This window comes from Leptopilina boulardi, unplaced genomic scaffold (genome assembly GCF_019393585.1).
Source record: "Leptopilina boulardi isolate dan_hultmark-lab unplaced genomic scaffold, ZJU_Lbou_2.1 LbouV2_194, whole genome shotgun sequence".
In the NCBI taxonomy this organism is placed as follows: domain Eukaryota; kingdom Metazoa; phylum Arthropoda; class Insecta; order Hymenoptera; family Figitidae; genus Leptopilina; species Leptopilina boulardi.
Window position 1 is genome coordinate 984,618 of NW_026137745.1, and position 21,855 is coordinate 1,006,472.

General features: G+C 27.8%; 1 protein-coding gene across 3 annotated transcripts; it reads left to right on the plus strand.

The window, feature by feature from the left end:
* The first annotated feature begins 1,695 nt into the window (after positions 1-1,695).
* On the plus strand, positions 1,696-20,298 carry LOC127278032 (uncharacterized protein KIAA0513). 3 transcript variants are annotated; one of them, XM_051299528.1, is made up of 10 exons: positions 1,696-1,812; positions 4,420-4,679; positions 12,787-13,076; positions 15,472-15,513; positions 16,637-16,738; positions 16,965-17,125; positions 17,578-17,764; positions 17,840-18,062; positions 19,745-19,839; positions 20,141-20,298. In XM_051299528.1, the coding sequence occupies exons 2-10, from the start codon at positions 4,423-4,425 to the stop codon at positions 20,203-20,205; spliced, it is 1,422 nt and encodes a 473-aa protein (XP_051155485.1). In that variant the 5' UTR covers positions 1,696-1,812; positions 4,420-4,422; the 3' UTR covers positions 20,206-20,298. The 3 variants fall into 3 exon arrangements, with proteins under 3 accessions (XP_051155485.1, XP_051155487.1, XP_051155488.1); XM_051299530.1 differs by lacking the exon at positions 15,472-15,513; XM_051299531.1 differs by lacking the exons at positions 15,472-15,513; positions 16,637-16,738.
* Positions 20,299-21,855: the final 1,557 nt, after the last annotated feature.

Consider the following 21,855-nt stretch of genomic DNA (forward strand, 5'->3'; position numbering starts at 1 on the left):
CTCGATTTTGAAAATTTTCGTTTTACCGACTGTTGGTACTTTAGGAATCTAATTTACCATTAGTCGGCGAAGAAAATACAAAATTAACATTTTACCGACTCCTTATAAGGTAGGAGTTTACATTGCCATCAAATTATAATTCGTGCAAATAAAAATTCGAAAAAATAAAGATTCGATTTATTGGAAATTCTGTCATTTAAAAATTCGAATAACTTAAAATTCTGTTGAGTATGAAAAACTAACATTTAGGTTTTACAGACTAGTGATAATATGGGAATCTACATTACCATGAGTAGGCAAAGAAGTAAACCCAAAATTGACGATTTACCGACTGTTGGTATTATAGGACTTTAATTTTCCAGCAGTTTACAAAGAAGACGAAATAAATGTACATTTTATGGACTGTTGATAATATAGAAATATACTTTAGCATCAGTCGGTAAAGAAGAAAACGTTTGTCGGCCATATAAATTGACTTTTTAAAAAAATACTTTTCCTTTTCCTTTTTTAAAAAATTGTTTCAAAAAATTTAAAATTTTACCCTTTTTGAAAATTAAAATTATTTTTGACTTTTTTTTGGAAAAAGGACTTTTTTAATTTCGTTTTATTTTTCCATGAAATAAAGCTTAAGATGAATAATAATAATTATTATTTTATCACTTAGTCATTGTATTTCAATTAGTTAATTAATTAAATTAACAATAATTAGTAACTTACCTGAAATACCGACAACAAATTGCCAAAATCGACTGCCTTTATTGATCGAAGTTTTATCGATGATTTTTTTATGATTTTGAGAAAACTTTTCATTTTCCCTCTCCATTTAAAAATAAGTATAATTTAATTAATAAATTATCGTTATAAAAATTTTAAATATAATTTTGTTACTTTTAAATATTTTAAAAACTAAAAATGTTAACATTTTTTTTTACTGAATACTTTTAATTTTTTTTCCTTTATACATAAAAATTAACTAACAATTGAAATAACAGAAATTATTATTATACTTTTATAAACAATCAATTACATTTTTGCAAAGAAGACGATTGTGAACTTATCTTGAAATATTATAATCAGACGATTAAAAGACTTTCTGTTTTATTGGTTTTAAAGGATTAATAATTTTTTTCTTTTTTTTTTTTTTTAATTTACTTCAAATTGTCATACAAAGATGATGAACTAGAAAATTAATTACATTTTATAAATTATAGAAGAGAAATTTTGAAAAAAAGTTCAAAAAAAGTTCACAATTTTTTTAGAGATATTTAATTTTTCATGTATTTATCCTTAAGACATCAGAGTTCTAAACCAAAAATTATATGGAGAACTTTTTTATATTATTAAATGTTGTTGATCTAAAATGAAAATTTTAAAGTTTAAATTTTTTCAATAAATTTAGTCCAATAATAAATTTTATTTAATATTGGATTGGAATATTTGTTAATATTCATTTTTCAGAGTATTTTCAAATTTTTTTAGAATTAAGCTATTTATAAAATTTATTAAAGTTATGCTTTATATAAAAATAAATATAAATAAATAAATGGAAAATAATTAAAATAAATTTTTTTTTAATGTTGTCATCAAATGATAAATTACCGACTGTTATCTCGTGTGTAGTAGGTAAATATATACCCGCTAAAATTTATAAAAGTGAGTTTGACTTATTGATTATCAAAAACGCAAGCGCAATGCAATTGTCACGTGTGTTGACATATTATCGCAGTATGGAAGTGAACAGAAACACACGGCTGTAGACTTTTTATTAACGGTAATAGTCTATAAGAGGTGAAAAAGTCTGGCATTTTTCACGTAAGTCTCATTTTTTTTACAAAATATTTAAAAATTTATGTTAACTGAATTATTTTTTTTCAACTCACTGTACTTGAATATATTTTATCTTCTAACTTGCTAACACCTTATGCAATTTTATTCTTTAATGTACATATTAAAAGAGCTTTTTTAAATATTGATTTTTGTAGAAAAAAAAAATATTAATAATAACATTTTTTTGAAAATTATAGTTAAAAAACTAAAACATATGTTTTATGACTGAATCGTGGGCAAAATAATTGAAGTTACTTTTTATTACGATTATCATATGAAAATGAAAATTGTAAAATAAATTTCAAAATTATTCAATTTCTTGTTTTTGTAGTTTTTGTTATTTTTGTAATTAAAACTCGAATTACGGGTTTTTAGTAGATATATATTTTGTATGATGTAAAATATCGTCTGGTGAATATGTGCAACAAGTTTACGATCTAAATAAACAGAAGACAGCTGTTAAATTCTATAAATTTAATTTGCCTGGTAAATGCGCTTTTAATAAATTTTAATTTGAAACGCAAAAAATTTATTTAAGTCAAATAAAAATTATTTGGTTCAAGGAAACATTTATTTGATAATAGTCAAGTAACCGATTATTTGAATCAAATAATTTTTTTTTCAGTGTATCTAATACAAAAGTTATTTAAAGAAAATATTTTTTATTCAAATTTTTTTAAATTAGATTTTACAGTAAATAAATTTTCTTTTTACTAAATTTTGTTAATTATTTAAACAAATTTTCGTAAAATAATTACAAAAATAAAAATATCAAAAATTTTTAATAAAAATTATATATTTAATTCTTCTATATATGTATATATATTGTATTATTTTAAATCGATTTTTGGAAGACAGGTAAATAAAACACATTCACATATGTAATGACAACGTTTCGGAGGCACAGTTCGCCACCATCCTTAGGTCACTTTATTACAATCTAAACAAATTCAATACATACGGAATAAACCAAAAAATTCATTTTTCTTTTTAAAAAATAATATCTACTTAATTTTATAAAAAAATAAAATTATCATTTTATAATTATAAATACAAAAAACGATCTTAACAAAAAAGCAAATTTTCGTCTAACTAAAAGTAATTTGTTATTTAATATTTTTGTCTAAAAATCATAGTAAACTTATTTAATTTTTGTAAAGATAAAAATAAAATTTTAATAAAAATATAAAGTAAAAAGTCGATTGGAATTTTTTAAAAAATGGTTTGGTAAATATTAACGTAAATAATGATAAAAAAAATAATTCCTAGAGAACAAAAATATTGTCGAAAATTGTCTTACTCTTTTGATTGGCTCGTAATATTACGGGAAATATTCACAGCCAATCAGATGCGTGAAATGATTTTCGACACGTTGTTACCCAACCCTGCTTACTTGTCACTCTAGTGATATTTTTGGGAAGTCCCTGATATACTGAAAGGTATTATACAGAGATAGTAAAACAAGTTTTCATTAAAAAATATTAAACTATTGTAAATTATAAATAGAATTTATTTGTTTATTCGAAAAAATGAAAATAAAAAATAAAAATAAATAACAAAAAAATAAAATAAATAAACAAATGGAAATAAAATAAGAAATAATTAATTTTAAAAAATTTTAATTTTACCCTAATAATAAAATAAATACTATTTTTGTGATTCAACAATGTAATAATAATTACATACCAATATATTATTATAATTTTTTTTTGTTGATCACTTAATTTTTATACTACTCAACTTATTATTGCAATTTATTATAAAAATTATTATTTTATTATAGTTAATAATTGCATCATTTAAGCAATAAATATTCGAAAAAAATCAATAAATTTCTCAAATTAGAGTACTTTTAAAATTCACGTGTGACAATCAAGGGCAAAACAAACGTTGTTTTACAAATGTTTCAAGGTTAATGTTAAAAAGAATCAATTATATTGTCATCTTATCGCATTGTGGATAACGTCTAATGACGGGACTACTTGTGTGTACATACATATATGTGTATATATGTAAACCTGCTGCATTGCAGCAGCTGCTATTGAATATCCGCAGAGGTATATGTTTATATTTTTCAGCAATGCATGTTTCTACCGGAAGCTTAGTTTGTAAAATTTTTTTTTTAGTTTTACATTTTTTTCAAATTTCAATATAAAATTAGTAAAAACATTTTTTTAATTGAGTGTTTAAATAATTTTTTTCACATCTTATTTTTCAATTATTAATATTGAGAGACATATTGACATATTTATCAACTGTTGCAATAATCAATTATATCTTTAGAAATGATAAAAAAAATTAATAAATATAGTGAAAAAAAATATTTTTTAAAATAAATAATTTCATTAAACGTGTATATTCGTTTTTGATAAAGCTAAAATTAAAAATAAAGAAATTTATTAACCTCTTCGCTTTTTTTTAATGAAATAGGATTTCCTTTTCGATAAGATAGCTATATTCCCAACGATAATTTCAAAGAGGAAGCTAATTAAAAAAAAGAATATTGTAAAAATAAAAATAACATGGAATTTAATATATTAATCAATCTATTATATTAATTTTGTAAAATTAATTTAATTAATTTTTTGTTAGAAAATGGTGGATGTAACGACTGCATTGCCGTCGACTGATGCTGGCTCGTTCATGGGTCGTACCAAAGGTGCATTAAGGTCAATGAGGTCAGTTTTAGGTGAAGGTGGAGAGTATCTTCAAGGACTGGGAAACAAAATTGGATCTGCTCTTAGTAATAGTTTAGAAGAAAGTGAACTCAATACAACACCATCGTCTTCCTCTTCTCCACAAGCATTAGCGAAAGAAGAAGAACTTGGTCGAAGAAAATTGAGACTTCCAAAGTAATAACAAATTTTTCATCTATCTTATTTTATCCTATTTATTGTAATTTATTATTATTATTTTTTTACAATTTTTAAATTATTTTTTAACACTTTCTCTATTAACAAAAGTTTAATAATAATTTCGCCTCTTAATTATAAAAAAAATTTAATTTTACATTACTTATTTTTTATTAGTTTTGCTTTGTAAGGAAAAGTAAAATTATATTTCAATTATTGACCTTCATATAAAGGATCAGAAAGATATGATTACATTTCAAAATATAAAAAGCGAAAATTCACATTTTCGTTGATAATATACAAAACTACCTTACTAGCAGTAGGTAAATGATAAAAAAGAAAATTTGCAACCCACCGACTGCTAATAAGGTAAGAATCTACCTTATCATCAACAGGCAAAGAAGGCAACCTAGTCTTAACGATTTATCGATTGTTGGTACAGCAGGTATCTAATTTGCCAATACCCAGTGGGAAATTGCCAAGACTGAATATTGGCTAAATATTGGACCAGTTATTTTATCCAATATTCGACCAAGTCTGGGAGTGTAGAGACCAATGCCAAGGCTCGAATTTCAATATTGGCCCAATATTCAACCAATATTCAAAAATACAAAAAAATCAGACTTCAGCCAAGATTAAAAAAATTAATTATTAAAACTAAAATATACTAAAATTTTTTGTTATATTTATATATTATATTTTATTATATATAATAACATTATTATTTCACTTCGGATCAAGGGTTATATATAAAATCATTCGCAATAAACGGAGAAAAAGAAAAAAATATTTTCTAACGTCCTGCTAGGCATTAATAACTATCAGCTAAATAAAAAAAATATTGGGAAGATTCTGTACCTATCGTGGATACTTATACCCAAACCGATTGATCTTGTTTATGAGAGAGAAAAACACTGCCATCTGCCGAATAGTTGGAAAATTAACGTAGCACGAAATTCAAACTGCATGAAAGAAAACCTGTAAGTATACAGAATTAAAATTAAAAAAATTATTTGTGACTATTGTAAAATTAATTAAGTTTTATTTAATGCAATAGTATGCATTCTTAAGTGAATACATTTTCAAGTAAATGTTTATACTTACAGTTTTTCCTTCATGCAGTTTGAATTTCGCGCTACGTTAATATTCCAACTATCCGCGAGATGGCAGTGTTTTTCTCTCTCATAAACAACATGAATCGGTTTGGGTATAAGTATCCGCGATATTTACAGAATATTCACAATATCTCTTTTATTTAGCTGATAATTGTTAATGCCTAGCAGGACGTTAGAAAATATTTTTTTCTTTTTCTCCGTTTATTGCGGATGATTTTATATATAACACTTGATCCGAAGGGAAATAATAATGTTATTCTATATAATAAAATATAATATATAAATATAACAAAAAATTTTATTATATTTTAGTTATATTAATTAATTTTTTTAATCTTGGCTGTTGTCTGATTTTTTGCATTTTTGAATATTGGTTAAAAAAAAGGGCCAATATTGAAATTCGAACCTTGGCATTGGTCTCTACACTCCCAGACTCGATCCAATATTGAATAAAATAATAGACTAAGATTGGCAAAAGTGCTTCCAATATTGGACCAATATTCAGTCAATCGTGCTTTTCCCACTGGCTAGTAGGTGAAGAAAAATTGAAACTTACGTTTCAGATGTCATCCATAAATCGAAAAGTGCGCCATACATTTTTTGTTCTAGACTTTTTGACTATTTTATTGGTGGTATTCCCGATCGACTATCCTGAAAATTTAATTTTTTTGTTCGAGACTTTTTGCTCAATTTTTTGGCATTATTCTCGAGTCATTATCTGGCAAATTTTTTTTTTCGAAAATTTTTTCCCAGTTTTAGTGAGTATAGCTCAGCATCCGCTGGACAATCCAAAAGTGCGCCATACATTTTTTGTTCGAGACTTTTTGCTCAATTTTTTTGCATTATTCCCGAGTCATTATCTGACAAATTTTTTTTTTCGAAAATTTTTTCCCAGTTTTAGTGAGTGTAGCTCAGCATCCGCTGGACCAACCAAGAAGTGCGCCATACATTTTTTGTTCAAGACTTTTTGCTCAATTTTTTTGCATTATTCCCGAGTCATTATCTCGCATATTTAATTTTTCTAAATTTTTTCCAAATTTGTTTTCTAGTGTAGCTCAGCATCCGCTGGACCAATCAAAAAATGCGCCATACATTTTTTGTTCCAGACTTTTTGCTCAATTTTTTGGCATTATTCCCGAGTCATCATCTCGCAAATTTAATTTTTCTAAATTTTTTCCCAGTTTTAGTGAGTGTAGCTCAGCATCCGCTGGACCAATCAAAAACTGCGCCATACATTTTTTGTTCAGAATTCTCTTCTTATCACTATGGCGGTATTCCTGAACAATTATCTCGAAAATTTAATTTTTCGAAAATTTTTCCAAAATTATTTTGATTGTAGCTCAGCATCCACTGGACCAATCTAAAAGTGCGCCATACATTTTTTGTTCGAAACTTTTTCCCTATTTTATTGGCGGTATTCCGGAACGATTATCTCGCAAATTTAATTTTTCCAAATTTGTTTTCTAGTGTAGCTCAGCATCCGCTGGACCAATCTAAACGTGCGCCATACATTTTTTGTTCGAGACTGTTTGCTCAATTTTTTGGCATTATTCACGAGTCATTACACAGCCCCACAAAAAAAAAAAGTGTCATGTACTTTTGACCGGAATACCCTAACCCTATGTATTTTGACGCGCTGAACACGAATCCGAAGTCCGTTTTGCTCCATCACGTCAGGATTTTTTTCTAACCTCAAAAAACATGTCGGATTTTGAGAAGTAGGCGATTTTTTTAAAAATTGATGTATTAACTTCAAACTTGGTATCTGGGGGTTTTTTGTGTCGCTGATTACGAATCTGAAGTTAGATTTTCAAAATCAAAAATGGCAGATCCAATATGGCGGACGAATTTTGAAAAAATTTTAAGATTTACTTCAAACTTGGTATCTAGGGGTTTTTTGGGTCGCTGATTACGAATCTGATGTCAGATTTCCGAAATTCGATATGTCTGATTCAATATTAAGGAATTATTTTTAAAAAATTGTCAGATTATTATGAAATATGGTATCTACAGGTTTTCTAAGTTGCTGACAAGTAACACTAGGGAAGTGCCATACGCCGATTGTTCTGAAACTTGGCAGTTTTGTAGTTTTTTGAAAACAATTTGACACGTATGTTTTGTTTTTCCCCAAAAGCTGTTTTATGGGGAGGAAATATCCCTTGAATTTTTTTTGGTAAGGGGACATTATTTTACGAAATTTTTCAAAAATTAATGTGCAATAGTGTATCTGGGGGTTTTTTGGGTCACTGATTACGAATCTGATGTCAGATTTCAAAAATTCAAAATAGCATATCCAACATGGACTTCTATCGGCCACATTAGATACGCCATTATCAATTTTTGAAAACTGACATCAGATTCGTAATCAGCGACCCAAAAAACCCCTAGATACCAAGTTTGAAGTAAATCTTAAAATTTTTTCAAAATTCGTCTGCCATATTGGATCCGCCATTTTTGATTTTGAAAATCTATCTTCAGATTCGTAATCAGCGACACAAAAAACCCCCAGATACCAAGTTTGAAGTTAATACATCAATTTTTAAAAAAATCGCCTACTTCTCAAAATCCGACATGTTTTTTGAGGTTAGAAAAAAATCCTGACGTGATGGAGCAAAACGGACTTCGGATTCGTGTTCAGCGCGTCAAAATACATAGGGTTAGGGTATTCCGGTCAAAAGTACATGACACTTTTTTTTTTTTGTGGGGCTGTGTTATCTGGCAAAATTTTTTTCGAAAATTATTTCCCAGTTTTAGTGAGTGTAGCGCAGCATCCGCTGGACCAATCTAAAAGTAAGCCATACATTTTTTGTTCGCTACTTTTTGCTAAAGACTTTGGCGGTATTCCCGAACGATTATCTGGAAAATTTAATTTTTCAACAATTTTTCCAAAATTATTTTGATTGTAGCGCAGCATCCGCTGGACCAATCTAAAAGTGCGCCATACATTTTTTGTTCAAAACTTTTTCCCTATTTTATTGGCGGTATTCCGGAACGATTATCTCGCAAATTTAGTTTATCCAAATTTGTTTTCTAGCGTAGCTCAGCATCCGCTGGACCAATCTAAAAGAGCGCTATACATTTTTTGTTCGCTACTTTTTGCTAAAGACTTTGGCGGTATTCCCGAACGATTATCTGGAAAATTTAATTTTTCAACAATTTTTCCAAAATTATTTTGATTGTAGCGCAGCATCCGCTGGACCAATCTAAAAGTGCGCCATACATTTTTTGTTCGAAACTTTTTCCCTATTTTATTGGCGGTATTCCGGAACGATTATCTCGCAAATTTAATTTTTCTAAATATTTTCCAAATTTGTTTTCTAGTGTAGCTCAGCATCAGCTGGACCAATCTAAAAGTACGCCATACATTTTTTGTTCAGAACTTTCTTCTAATCACTATGGCGGTATTCCCGAACGATTATCTCAAAAATTTAATTTTTCGAAAATTTTTCCAAAATTAGTTTGATTGTAGCTCAGCATCCGCTGGACCAATCTAAAAGTGCGCCATACATTTTTTGTTCGAAACTTTTTCCCCATTTTATTGCCGGTATTCCGGAACGATTATCTCGCAAATTTAATTTTTCTAAATTTTTTCCAAATTTGTTTTCTAGTGTAGCTCAGCATCCGCTGGACCAATCTAAAAGTGCGCTATACATTTTTTGTTCGCTACTTTTTGCTAAAGACTTTGGCGGTATTCCTGAACGATTATCTGGAAAATTTAATTTTTCAACAATTTTTCCAAAATTATTTTGATTGTAGCGCAGCATCCGCTGGACCAATCTAAACGTGCGCCATACATTTTTTGTTCGAGACTGTTTGCTCAATTTTTTGGCATTATTCACGAGTCATTATCTGGCAAAATTTTTTTCGAAAATTATTTCCCAGTTTTAGTGAGTGTAGCGCAGCATCCGCTGGACCAATCTAAAAGTAAGCCATACATTTTTTGTTCGCTACTTTTTGCTAAAGACTTTGGCGGTATTCCCGAACGATTATCTGGAAAATTTAATTTTTCAACAATTTTTCCAAAATTATTTTGATTGTAGCGCAGCATCCGCTGGACCAATCTAAAAGTGCGCCATACATTTTTTGTTCAGAACTTTCTTCTAATCACTATGGCTATATTCCCGAATGATTATCTCAAAAATTTAATTTTTCGAAAATTTTTCCAAAATTATTTTGATTGTAGCTCAGCATCCGCTGGACCAATCTAAAAGTGCGCCATACATTTTTTGTTCAAAACTTTTTCCCTATTTTATTGGCGGTATTCCGGAACGATTATCTCGCAAATTTAATTTTTCTAAATATTTTCCAAATTTGTTTTCTAGTGTAGCTCAGCATCAGCTGGACCAATCTAAAAGTACGCCATACATTTTTTGTTCAGAACTTTCTTCTAATCACTATGGCGGTATTCCCGAACGATTATCTCAAAAATTTAATTTTTCGAAAATTTTTCCAAAATTAGTTTGATTGTAGCTCAGCATCCGCTGGACCAATCTAAAAGTGCGCCATACATTTTTTGTTCGAAACTTTTTCCCCATTTTATTGCCGGTATTCCGGAACGATTATCTCGCAAATTTAATTTTTCTAAATTTTTTCCAAATTTGTTTTCTAGTGTAGCTCAGCATCCGCTGGACCAATCTAAAAGTGCGCTATACATTTTTTGTTCGCTACTTTTTGCTAAAGACTTTGGCGGTATTCCTGAACGATTATCTGGAAAATTTAATTTTTCAACAATTTTTCCAAAATTATTTTGATTGTAGCGCAGCATCCGCTGGACCAATCTAAACGTGCGCCATACATTTTTTGTTCGAGACTGTTTGCTCAATTTTTTGGCATTATTCACGAGTCATTATCTGGCAAAATTTTTTTCGAAAATTATTTCCCAGTTTTAGTGAGTGTAGCTCAGCATCCGCTGGACCAATCTAAAAGTGCGCCATACATTTTTTGTTCGAAAATTTTTCCCTATTTTATTGGCGGTATTCCGGAACGATTATCTCGCAAATTTAATTTTTCCAAATTTGTTTTCTAGTGTAGCTCAGCATTTGCTGGACCAATCTAAAAGTGCGCCATACATTTTTTGTTCAAGACTTTTTGCTCAATTTTTTGGCATTATTCCCGAGTCATTATCTCGCATATTTAATTTTTCTAAATTTTTTCCAAATTTGTTTTCTAGTGTAGCTCAGCATCCGCTGGACCAATCAAAAAGTGCGCCATACATTTTTTGTTCCAGACTTTTTGCTCAATTTTTTGGCATTATTCCCGAGTCATTATCTCGCATATTTAATTTTTCTAAATTTTTTCCAAATTTGTTTTCTAGTGTAGCTCAGCATCCGCTGGACCAATCACAAAGTGCGCCATACATTTTTTGTTCCAGACTTTTTGCTCAATTTTTTGGCATTATTCCCGAGTCATCATCTCGCAAATTTAATTTTTTCGAAAATTTTTTCCCAGTTTTAGTGAGTGTAGCTCAGCATCCGCTGGACCAATCAAAAACTGCGCCATACATTTTTTGTTCAGAACTCTCTTCTAATCACTATGGAGGTATTCCTGAACAATTATCTCGAAAATTTAATTTTTCGAAAATTTTTCCAAAATTATTTTGATTGTAGCTCAGCATCCGCTGGACCAATCTAAAAGTGCGCCATACATTTTTTGTTCAGAACTTTCTTCTAATCACTATGGCGGTATTCCCGAATGATTATCTCAAAACTTTAATTTTTCGAAAATTTTTCCAAACTTATTTTGATTGTAGCTCAGCATCCGCTGGACCAATCTAAAAGTGCGCCATACATTTTTTGTTCGAAACTTTTTCCCTATTTTATTGGCGGTATTCCGGAACGATTATCTTGCAAATTTAATTTTTCGATAATTTTTCCGAATTTGTTTTCTAGTGTAGCTCAGCATCCGCTGGACCAATCAAAAAGTGCGGCATATATTTTTTGTTCGGAACTTTTTCCCTATTTTATTGGCGGTATTCCGGAACGATTATCTCGCAAATTTAATTTTTCTAAATTTTTTCCAAATTTGTTTTCTAGTGTAGCTCAGCATCCGCTGGACCAATCTAAAAGTGCGCCATACATTTTTTGTTCGAAACTTTTTCCCTATTTTATTGGCGGTATTCCGGAACGATTATCTCGCAAATTTAATTTTTCTAAATTTTTTCCAAATTTGTTTTCTAGTGTAGCTCAGCATCCGCTGGACCAATCTAAAAGTGCGCCATACATTTTTTGTTCAGAACTTTCTTCTAATCACTATGGCGGTATTCCCGAATGATTATCTCAAAACTTTAATTTTTCGAAAATTTTTCCAAACTTATTTTGATTGTAGCTCAGCATCCGCTGGACCAATCTAAAAGTGCGCCATACATTTTTTGTTCGAAACTTTTTCCCTATTTTATTGGCGGTATTCCGGAACGATTATCTTGCAAATTTAATTTTTCGATAATTTTTCCGAATTTGTTTTCTAGTGTAGCTCAGCATCCGCTGGACCAATCAAAAAGTGCGGCATATATTTTTTGTTCGGAACTTTTTCCCTATTTTATTGGCGGTATTCCGGAACGATTATCTCGCAAATTTAATTTTTCCAAATTTGTTTTCTAGTGTAGCTCAGCATCCGCTGGACCAATTTAAAAGTGCGCTATACATTTTTTGTTCGCTACTTTTTGCTAAAGACTTTGGCGGTATTCCCGAACGATTATCTGGAAAATTTAATTTTTCAACAATTTTTCCAAAATGTTTTTTAGTGTAGCTCAGCATCCGCTCTACCAATCAAAAAGTGCGCTATAAATGTTTTTTCGTGACTTTTTTCTAAAGACATTTTTTGTTTGAGACTCTCGGGTTAGGGGTCATCCATAAATTATGTGTGGTCATGACTGGAGGGGGATGGGTAGATCATTTTTCTGTGATAATTTATATGGGTGTGTACCTGGTATTTGTCTAAAATTTTGATGGATGATAGTTTTAATTATATTGAATTAATCATTTACTTTCTTATAGATTTGGAGCTGGAATATCTTATGAAGATTACGAAGCAATGTCACGGCATAAAGTCGAACGTCAGGGTAGTGCAAATACAACCAGAACACTTAGAAAGTATCCTCCGGGTATGACTTACGAGGAAATAGCATCCTCGAGATCGGCTTCAGTGAAGAAAGAAGAATTAGGAAAAAAAGACGACCAAACACGAAGCTCTGATCGAGATAGTCCCGAAAGTATAGAACCTATTCAAGAGAAGGATATAAAGGCAACAGGTCCAGATCCTTATGAAAAATTAAATTACAAAACCGGTAAGTATATTAAATTACAAATGCATTAAATTACTAAAGACGTTTTATGTTTTAAAATTGTTTTTTAGAACATACATTAATGCAGATATAAAAAAAATTATAAAAATTTTCTTAATAAATAATGCAAAAAAGAAATATTTTTCTCTTATAATAATGTGAAAAAATAGTATATTGTGCATCTAGGGAGGAAAATGGTTGATTTCCTCCCGAGTTGCACATAGTATTTTTTCTAACACACATACCGAAAGTACATAGATTAAAAATAAAGAATGTTAATTTTTCTAAAAACGGTATTTTATTATTAAATTTTAGCGAAAAATATAATTTTTTTAGTAAGTCGACTACATTGAGATTAAATTATGTTATTACTGATCAACAGAATTGACAGAATGACAACAAACGTACAGAGACGCCAAGCGGAGATAGTGTACACTATTGTTTACGTGATTATCGATTTTAAATTTGATTCGATATATCGAAATATCAACATTAAACTTAAACTCGATATTTCGAATCGATAGTTTGACAGTAAATTCAATAATATACTGTTCTTGTTAACAACAGAAATAAAAATTGGCGTTACGGGGAGGGAAAGTTACTTTCCCTCCCGCTCGCCGGGAAAGACATATTTTCTCCCCCTTTACAGGTAAGAAATGGTGTACTTTCGGTGCGTGTGTTAGAAAAAAGTTTTTATACTACTTTACTACAAATTGAAAATTGTTTTGTCTTGAATTTTTTGTTTAATTTGGCGTAAAGTATAGAAAAACATTTTTTTTTCTTTATAGATAAATAATCGAAAACTTTAAAATGTCTTTTTTAAAAGTCAGAAACTGAATGTTCTGAATGTTTGATATGAAATGTGTGTCTGAATAAAAAATATGCATGGCAATCATATTTCACAAATTCATGTCACATAAATATATATATATATATGATAAACAGACTTTTCTTTTTGGAGGAAAGGTACTTTAAGAAATATAAAACTAAATTGAAATGGAAATATTATGGAAAGTTTTATTATTTTATTACAATTTTCAAAAAATTTTGTTTCAATTTAACAGAAATTACAGTTTTAATTCCTTACCACAATTAATAGTACAATATACATTGCGAGAGTATTGACTGTATATATTATTAGAATTCATATATTAGGAAAGTGACACATCAGTTATTGAATTATTTTTTAGTATAGGTTGTGTTTTATTGAAAAAAATAATTTATAATTATTTACCAATTATTTTACAGCAATTAATTTAGGATATTATTAATTTTTTTTAATGTTAATAAAATTATGTGATTATCCTTGATAAAATAACTGAACCTATTAATTGTAAAGTAATTAAATTTTCTAGACCGCAGTAAACTCTAATTTTAGTGAAATTAGATTAAGAAGAGGGGAAAGATAAGATACAGTATAAAGTTAAAATAGAACTTATTGATTATCTATTTAAGATGTAAGTAATATATTTTATTGAAAACCATATCAGAGTATATTAACTTGAAATACAATGAAAATCACATTAATTTATTTCCAACTGGTCTAAGAAGACTAACTTTGAAAATTATACAAGAAATAGAGGTAACTTCTTTACAAAATATTAAGTTTTTTCAAAAAATTAATTTATTTAGTTCATTTTATTGATTTAAATTAATTAATAATGGATTGAAAATAATTGATTTTAACGAACATAAAAATGAGTTATTTCAAACAATTTATTTATTTCACTAAATTATTTGACATAATTAAAAAATTAATTGATAAAATAACTCTATTTTATTGATTCAAGTAAATGTAGTGATTAAATTTTCTTTAGAGAAATAAATATTTAGTTTTGTTTGTTAAATACAAGTTTAATTTATATGTTAGTTTTAAATTAAAACAGCAATTATAAATTTATTACCATTATGTTGAAAACTGTTACATTAAAAAACTCATCAATATATTCAAAAAATTCTTTTTTTTTCAAATTTTAGATTTATAAATTACGAGTACAACAGAAATTTAAAGTATTTATGAGTTGACAAAGAAGAAACTAAGAATTTGAGATTACAATTGCTGGTAATATAGATATCTATCTTATCACCAATCGGTAACGTGGACAATTGAAATTCTCACAAGTTACCGACTGTTGGCAATGTAGAAATCTGTCTTATTGTTGACTGAGGGTAAAGTAGAGTCCTATATTACCAACAGTAGATAACATGTAACGTTTTTTTAATTTCCTAGGTTACCGATTGATGATAACTCGCAATATTTTGTACTATTACTGAATATTAATTAATTCTATAAATATATTTAATTTTTTTTATTAATTTATTTAAAGTATCTTACTTCTAAAAACAAGTGGCATTTTATTTAATTGAGAATAACAACTTTATTTTTGTGTTCACAAAGCAAGGGCTCCCACTCGCTATCAGACGGTCGTTTTTCGTTTAGGTAACTCGACATCTCTTTAATGTGTTCGTGTGCTCCACAAAATGAAGATTTATATGTATTTACAAAGCTTTCCCTTGTGGCTCTTTGTTTTTCTCTCTGTTTGATTGATAAACATCAGCATCAATGTGTGTGTCCATTAGCAATAGAATTTCTCCTTTGAGATTAATTTTTTTCTTTCTTTCTTAATTTAACGTTTATTTTATATAAAATTAGCATGAAAATAAAAACAAAATGTGTTAGCAATTTGTTATTAGCATCTTGTTAAGGTCTTTAGTTATTATTTAAAGAATTTTATTTTGCTTTTTTAAAAGCATTTGGCTACAAAAACACTTTACAGACAACAAGAGTTTGCATTTTTGTTTTCAAATAATTTTTTATTTAAATAAATAATTTAAAAATTTTGTTTTAATAATATAAATAGATGATTTTATTTTTAATAGTATTTACTTTTGCTGTTGTATATATATATATTTCATTATTAAAACATTATTTTTTATGATATTAATAAAATGAAACTGAAAAGTAAATTTTGAAATTTTTCATTACTAGGAAAATAATGATAAAAATTACACTAACAAATTAACTCAAGATGTTGTAGCATCGCTATATATTTTTAGTTTGAATGTAGATGTAAATTTTCCTCTAAAAAAAATATTGAAATTAAAAACTTTTCCTGGACAAAGCGTACCTTTTTTTTTAAATTTTTTATTGTAGTAATAGTACCTTAAAAAAAATTGTAAATCCCAAGTAGTGTTAGAATTTTAATTAAACAAACGAAACGTTATTTTCTATTTTACTACAAATTTTTCATACAATTTAACAATATTATTGGTACTTTTTTTGGGTAATTAAAAGAAAAATTTTAAATAAAATTAATTTACCGACAAAGTTAGAAATCTTTTTTAAATTTTGGTAAATTTATTTACTCATAAATTAAATATAATGCATTTTATTTCAAAACATAATTCCTTGTAGTCTTTCAATCCCTTTATAATACTGATTATTCGTGTAGGAAAAATTAAGGAAAAGAAAGAAATGATATCGTAGGTACTATATATTAGGCTATTAATTATTATTTTGTATTATATACAAAAAAAAAAGTCTGCAACTGAAAAATTTTCAGACATGCCTTGCAGTAGTGGTTCTGCAAGTGATCAAGATGGTTATGGTCCAAGCACTAGTTTAGATTCGAATATGGATGGTCGAAAATTATGGCAGAGATCAGGTTAGATAATAGTTTACAAATAGGACATTTATATTGTCAAAAATGTGCTTTCGTTAATAGAAAAATTCTGCTATGAACTTGTTAATAATTTAGTTGACAATTTATTTAATTTATTAATAATAATTATTAAATTAATTGGCTTTCATTTCAGTTTTAATTAAAAAATATATTCAGAAGATTATTAAAAAAACAATTGCAGAAATATTGATTTTTGAATGTACTATAGGTTCTTCTGGATCACTTCAATCTTGGGCATCAAGCTTATCAGCCGATAGTCAATCAGAAGAGGCAGCAGCGGAATTTATGAAATTTTTCGTCACACTTTTATTTGATTCGCCTGGATCTATTGATCAAGAGCAAAAGGCCACTTTTGGACAAATGGTTCAAGTAAGTTTTCGATTTCAATTAAATATTTATATGGGGCATTCCGCACGGGAAATTTTCATTCAACAATTTTTTTTTGCCCCAAAACATTTTTTTCTCGAAATTTACTCAAAAACAATGTACCTATAATGGAAGCATCAAAAAAGTTTAAATAAAATTTAAAAAGTGAATTTTCTCAAAGATGGACACTTTTGATTTTTAATTTTTTTTTTTTTTGCTCTTCAATCTCTGATGACTGACGAATTTTTTTCCCTATCTGCAAAAGTGGTGTTTTTAGTTTTTAAATTACTATTTACAATTTTTAAGCTAGACGCAAAGATATATGTTTTGGGCAAAAAAAAATTTTGAAAGAAAATTTCCGGTGGAATGCCCCATATAAATTAAAAGGATGAATTATTATTATTATTTTTTTTTTTTTGAATTCAAGAATAAATTTTCATTTAAAAATTTATTAGACCGAGAATGGAAGAATTTGGTTTTCAAGAGTTGTGAATGCAAGAAGAGCTCGTCCTTGTGTTTCTGAGGAATCATTTTATTCGCTTGCACAACATTTTGCTGTTGCACTTTTTGAATGTCATGAAGCCGACGATTTTGCACCAGCTAAAAGTCTTATGAATATGTGCTTCACTTTTTATCACGAAGGTAAAATTAAATTATTTTTTTTTTGAAAATAACATAAATAACACAAAAAAATATATTAAAAATTTTGTTTTACAGTTCAAGTGCCTGGCGTGGAACCCTATCGCGAATATTTATATACAAATTTAAGGGTTCAGCCAATTTGGACGTCAATGAGATTTTGGACAGCGGCATTTTTTGATGCTGTTCAATGTGAACGGGCAGTTCGCCCCGTACCACGAAGACCGAAATTTTTAGATCAAGAAGCTGTTGCTGCTGAGGATAGAAAATTTCAAGCAAATATAGTTTTTGGTCAATTAGGGTATGATTATTTTTTTTTTAATCTCACTATTCTATCAGTTACACAGAAAAAAAGGTGGGTAAAAAGTTGTAAAGATAGAGGATAAAAGTCGTTAGGATACAGAGTAAAGGATAAATTCGTGATGGATAAAAATGTTACTAAAATATTACCAGAAAAATGGTTGTCATATTTGAGTAAACTGTCTAATTTTAATAAAAATATTAGTAATTTTACACTTAACTTATTAAATCCACAAATTTTATATAAATAAGTAATTGCACGTGGAAATATTTTGCCTATAATTATTGTCTATTAATAAAAATATCTTTGACTAATATAACTGACAGCTGACGACAGTGCGTAAATAATCAGAACTGGGAAATTACAACTCAACGTCTGTATTGTTGCACGAAAGCAGAGTTGGGTAGTAACTGAATTTTTTGAGCATATTAGGCTGTGTCAGTTCATCGAGATATTTCGAGTTCAAGATATGACGTCAGAGGCCTGGAGAGACAACAAACAGACGACACAATGTTATTCTTACGGGGAAGAAAATTTGTTTCTACTTTCATCAATTTTATTCATACTTTGAATATGGAAAACGCTTGTTGACATCTAATAAAATTAAAATGTGTGTTGGTAATTAATTTTGTTATATATTTGATTCATTTGCATTGATAGATTCTCTGAATTCGTGGTACAGTATAAATTTTGAGGTTAGAAAAAGTTTGTTTACTAATCACATTTTACATTTTAACATTTTTAAACAATATCCAGTATGCATGTTATTAAAAAAGATATAAAATATATATTTTAAGTGGGAATTACCGCAGCAGTAAAAGATTTCAAGTTAGTAAACAAACACCCCTAACCTCAAAATTTATATTTTATCACGAATTCAGAGAATCTATCAATGCAAATGAATCAAATATATAACAAAATTAATTATCAACACACATTTTAATTTTATTATATGTCAACAAGCGTTTTCCATGTTCAAAGTATGAATACAATTGATGAAAGTGGAAACAAATTTTCTTCCCCGTAACAATAACATTGTGTCGTCTGTTTGTTGTCTCTCCAGGCCTCTGACGTCATATCTTGAACTCGAAATATCTCGATGAACTGACACAGCCTAATATGCACAAAAAATTCAGTTACTACCCAACTCTGCTTTCGTGCAACAATACAGACGTTGAGTTGTAATTTCCCAGTTCTGATTATTTACGCACTGTCGTCAGCTGTCAGTTGTATTAGTCAAGGATATTTTTATTAATAGACAATAATTATAGGCAAAATATTTCCACGTGCAATTACTTATTTATATAAAATTTGTAGATTTAATAAGTTAAGTGTAAAATTACTAATATTTTTATTAAAATTAGACAGTTTACTCAAATATGACATCCATTTTTCTAGTAATATTTTAGTAACATTTTTATCCATCACAAATTTATCCTTTACCCTGTATCCTAAGGACTTTTATCCTCTATCTTTACAACTTTTTACCCACCTTTTTTTCTGTGTAAGTAGAAGGGAGACCAATCACTGTGCGCTATCCCCACTCTTTGTGTGCGACGCTCGCAGCGATTGGCTACGCTCTCTTTCCCCACTACTTGAAATCGCGTACCTACAATAAAAATCCTTATTTTTCTTTAGCTGCGATTGTTAATAATATACATAAAACGATTATTCATTTACAGAACTTTTACATGCAATATGCATGCATTCGGTCTTTCGAGAAATCTTTGCTTGGAATTCCTTCGAAAACAATGTGTCATTGCAAATCTTACATCTGGTAATAAATTAACTGATTATTAAACAAAAAAAAGAAATTTTAAAATAATTTAAAATTAATTTTACCAGTTAAACTTATTTATTTATTTCAAAAAAAGAGGACAATTATTTTTTCTTTTATCACTTATACCTCGAAGTTTAAAAATCTTTACTAATTGACTATTTTTATAAATGAAGATTAATTTTAAATACTATTTTTCGTACTCTAATTATACTTTTAAAATTATAATAATTAGTCTATTAAATTTATTACATGAATTATAATATTATAATTACCTGATATAAGTTATAACATTTTCCAGACCAAGAAAAAATGCTTCGAGACAATATTGACAGGATGTTTGACGAAACTGAGCCTTGGCGATAGTTCGATTTAGAATAAACAATAATAATATATTGAAATTGAAGAAAGAAATGAAAAAAAATTTAAGCGATTTTTTTTTTTTTTTATTAATTTAAATGAATTTCAGAGTTTTCTTTGGAAAGAAAAAAAATCGCTGATCTTTGGAAGACTGCATATCAATCTATATGGTTGGCTACGAATTTAAAAAAAAAAATTTAGATATATAAATACCCTCGAAAATGACAAGAATGCAATAATTAATAGAGGGCTTCTTTTTTACTGAATGAAAAAATATAAAATTAATTAATAATGCATTTAATTTACGATATAATGAAAATAAATAGTAGACACTTTTTATTCCTATTGACTGCACTGCAGAAATAATATTTTTTTTCAACAATTTTTAGATTTTTCAATTTAAAACTAAACTAACATTAATCAAGAAAGTGAAATTTGTTTTAATATTATTATTTTAATTTTAAATTAAAAATCAATAATTTTGGAACAATTTACTACTATAATATTTTTAGCCTAAGAATAGATAATTAAACAATTTTAGATAGTTTCTCCGATTTTTAATCTCTCGGGATTATTGAATTTTTGCCAAATGTGAATGAAATTCAGTATTTCTATTTCCTTATAAAAAATATTTCTATTGATAAATGCGTCCATTAAAATTTAATTACATAAAAAATATATATATAATAGTTCAGAACTTTTAAAATATCATGTTCTCTACTATATAAAATATTTAAAAAAACTTTCTCTAATATTAATAAAATTTGTTTATTAAATAAAATTAAACTTTAATTAATATATTATATTCATTAATTTAAATAATTTTCTACATTAAAATATTGATTTCAATTTTACTTGATAGTTACTTAAATTTCTTTAATGAATAGTCGTAAGTAATTTATTTAATTATATTAATTATTCTTCAATTTTAAATTCTTTTAACGTAAAGTTAAATTAACCCTATTTTTAATTTTAATTTCACCCTAAAGATTGATAAATATTTTTCTGTACAGAATAATAAGAATAAGAAAAAAGTTACAAAGAAGGGCCAAAAGCAATTTTAAGTGTAACCTATAAGAGGAATGATATAACAAATTTTTTAAAAAAAAGATCGTATAAATTCAATAATATTAAGTCAATAATTATTTCGATCCATTTTTTAATTGTTATAATATTGTTCTTATTGGATTTAGAATGTAAGTTTCGTAAAGTTTCTTCCTTTAAGTATTCGAATTTTGTGATTTTTTTTTTTTTTTGAAAGAAAAGACAAAAATACTTTCACCAAAAAATTGTAATGTTTTGATTTAACAAAAAAACGACTGTGTTCACTTCAAATGTATTTATTACTTCCATTAGAAAATTTAAAAATATTTATTGTTACTTTCATTTGATAAGTTGGAAATTTATAGCAGAAATTAATAAATGACGTTGATGAAAGAAAGTGAAATTTTTATTAAAAAGTTATTTATCAAAAGAAATGTAAGACGTTAAAAAAAAGATTTAATTAAAAAGAATAATATTACCTCGCGTCTATCAGTGACATTGGTTGCAATGAGCCACGCTGTTTAGCTTCGGGGGTTTATATACTTTTCGAGGTTGCGACTTGGTAGGGATGCAGAGTTGCCAATGACACTTGCTAAACGCTACTGCGCTTGC

Excerpts from the sequence above, each read along its gene's own strand:
- LOC127278032 (XM_051299528.1), top strand. The coding sequence starts at position 4,423 with ATGGTGGATGTAACGACTGCATTGCCGTCGACTGATGCTGGCTCGTTC. Across the intron at positions 15,514-16,636 it reads GACGGTCGTTTTTCGTTTAG|ACATGCCTTGCAGTAGTGGT; the intron begins GTAACTCGACAT and ends AAAAATTTTCAG. Across the intron at positions 17,765-17,839 it reads CTTCACTTTTTATCACGAAG|TTCAAGTGCCTGGCGTGGAA; the intron begins GTAAAATTAAAT and ends TTTGTTTTACAG.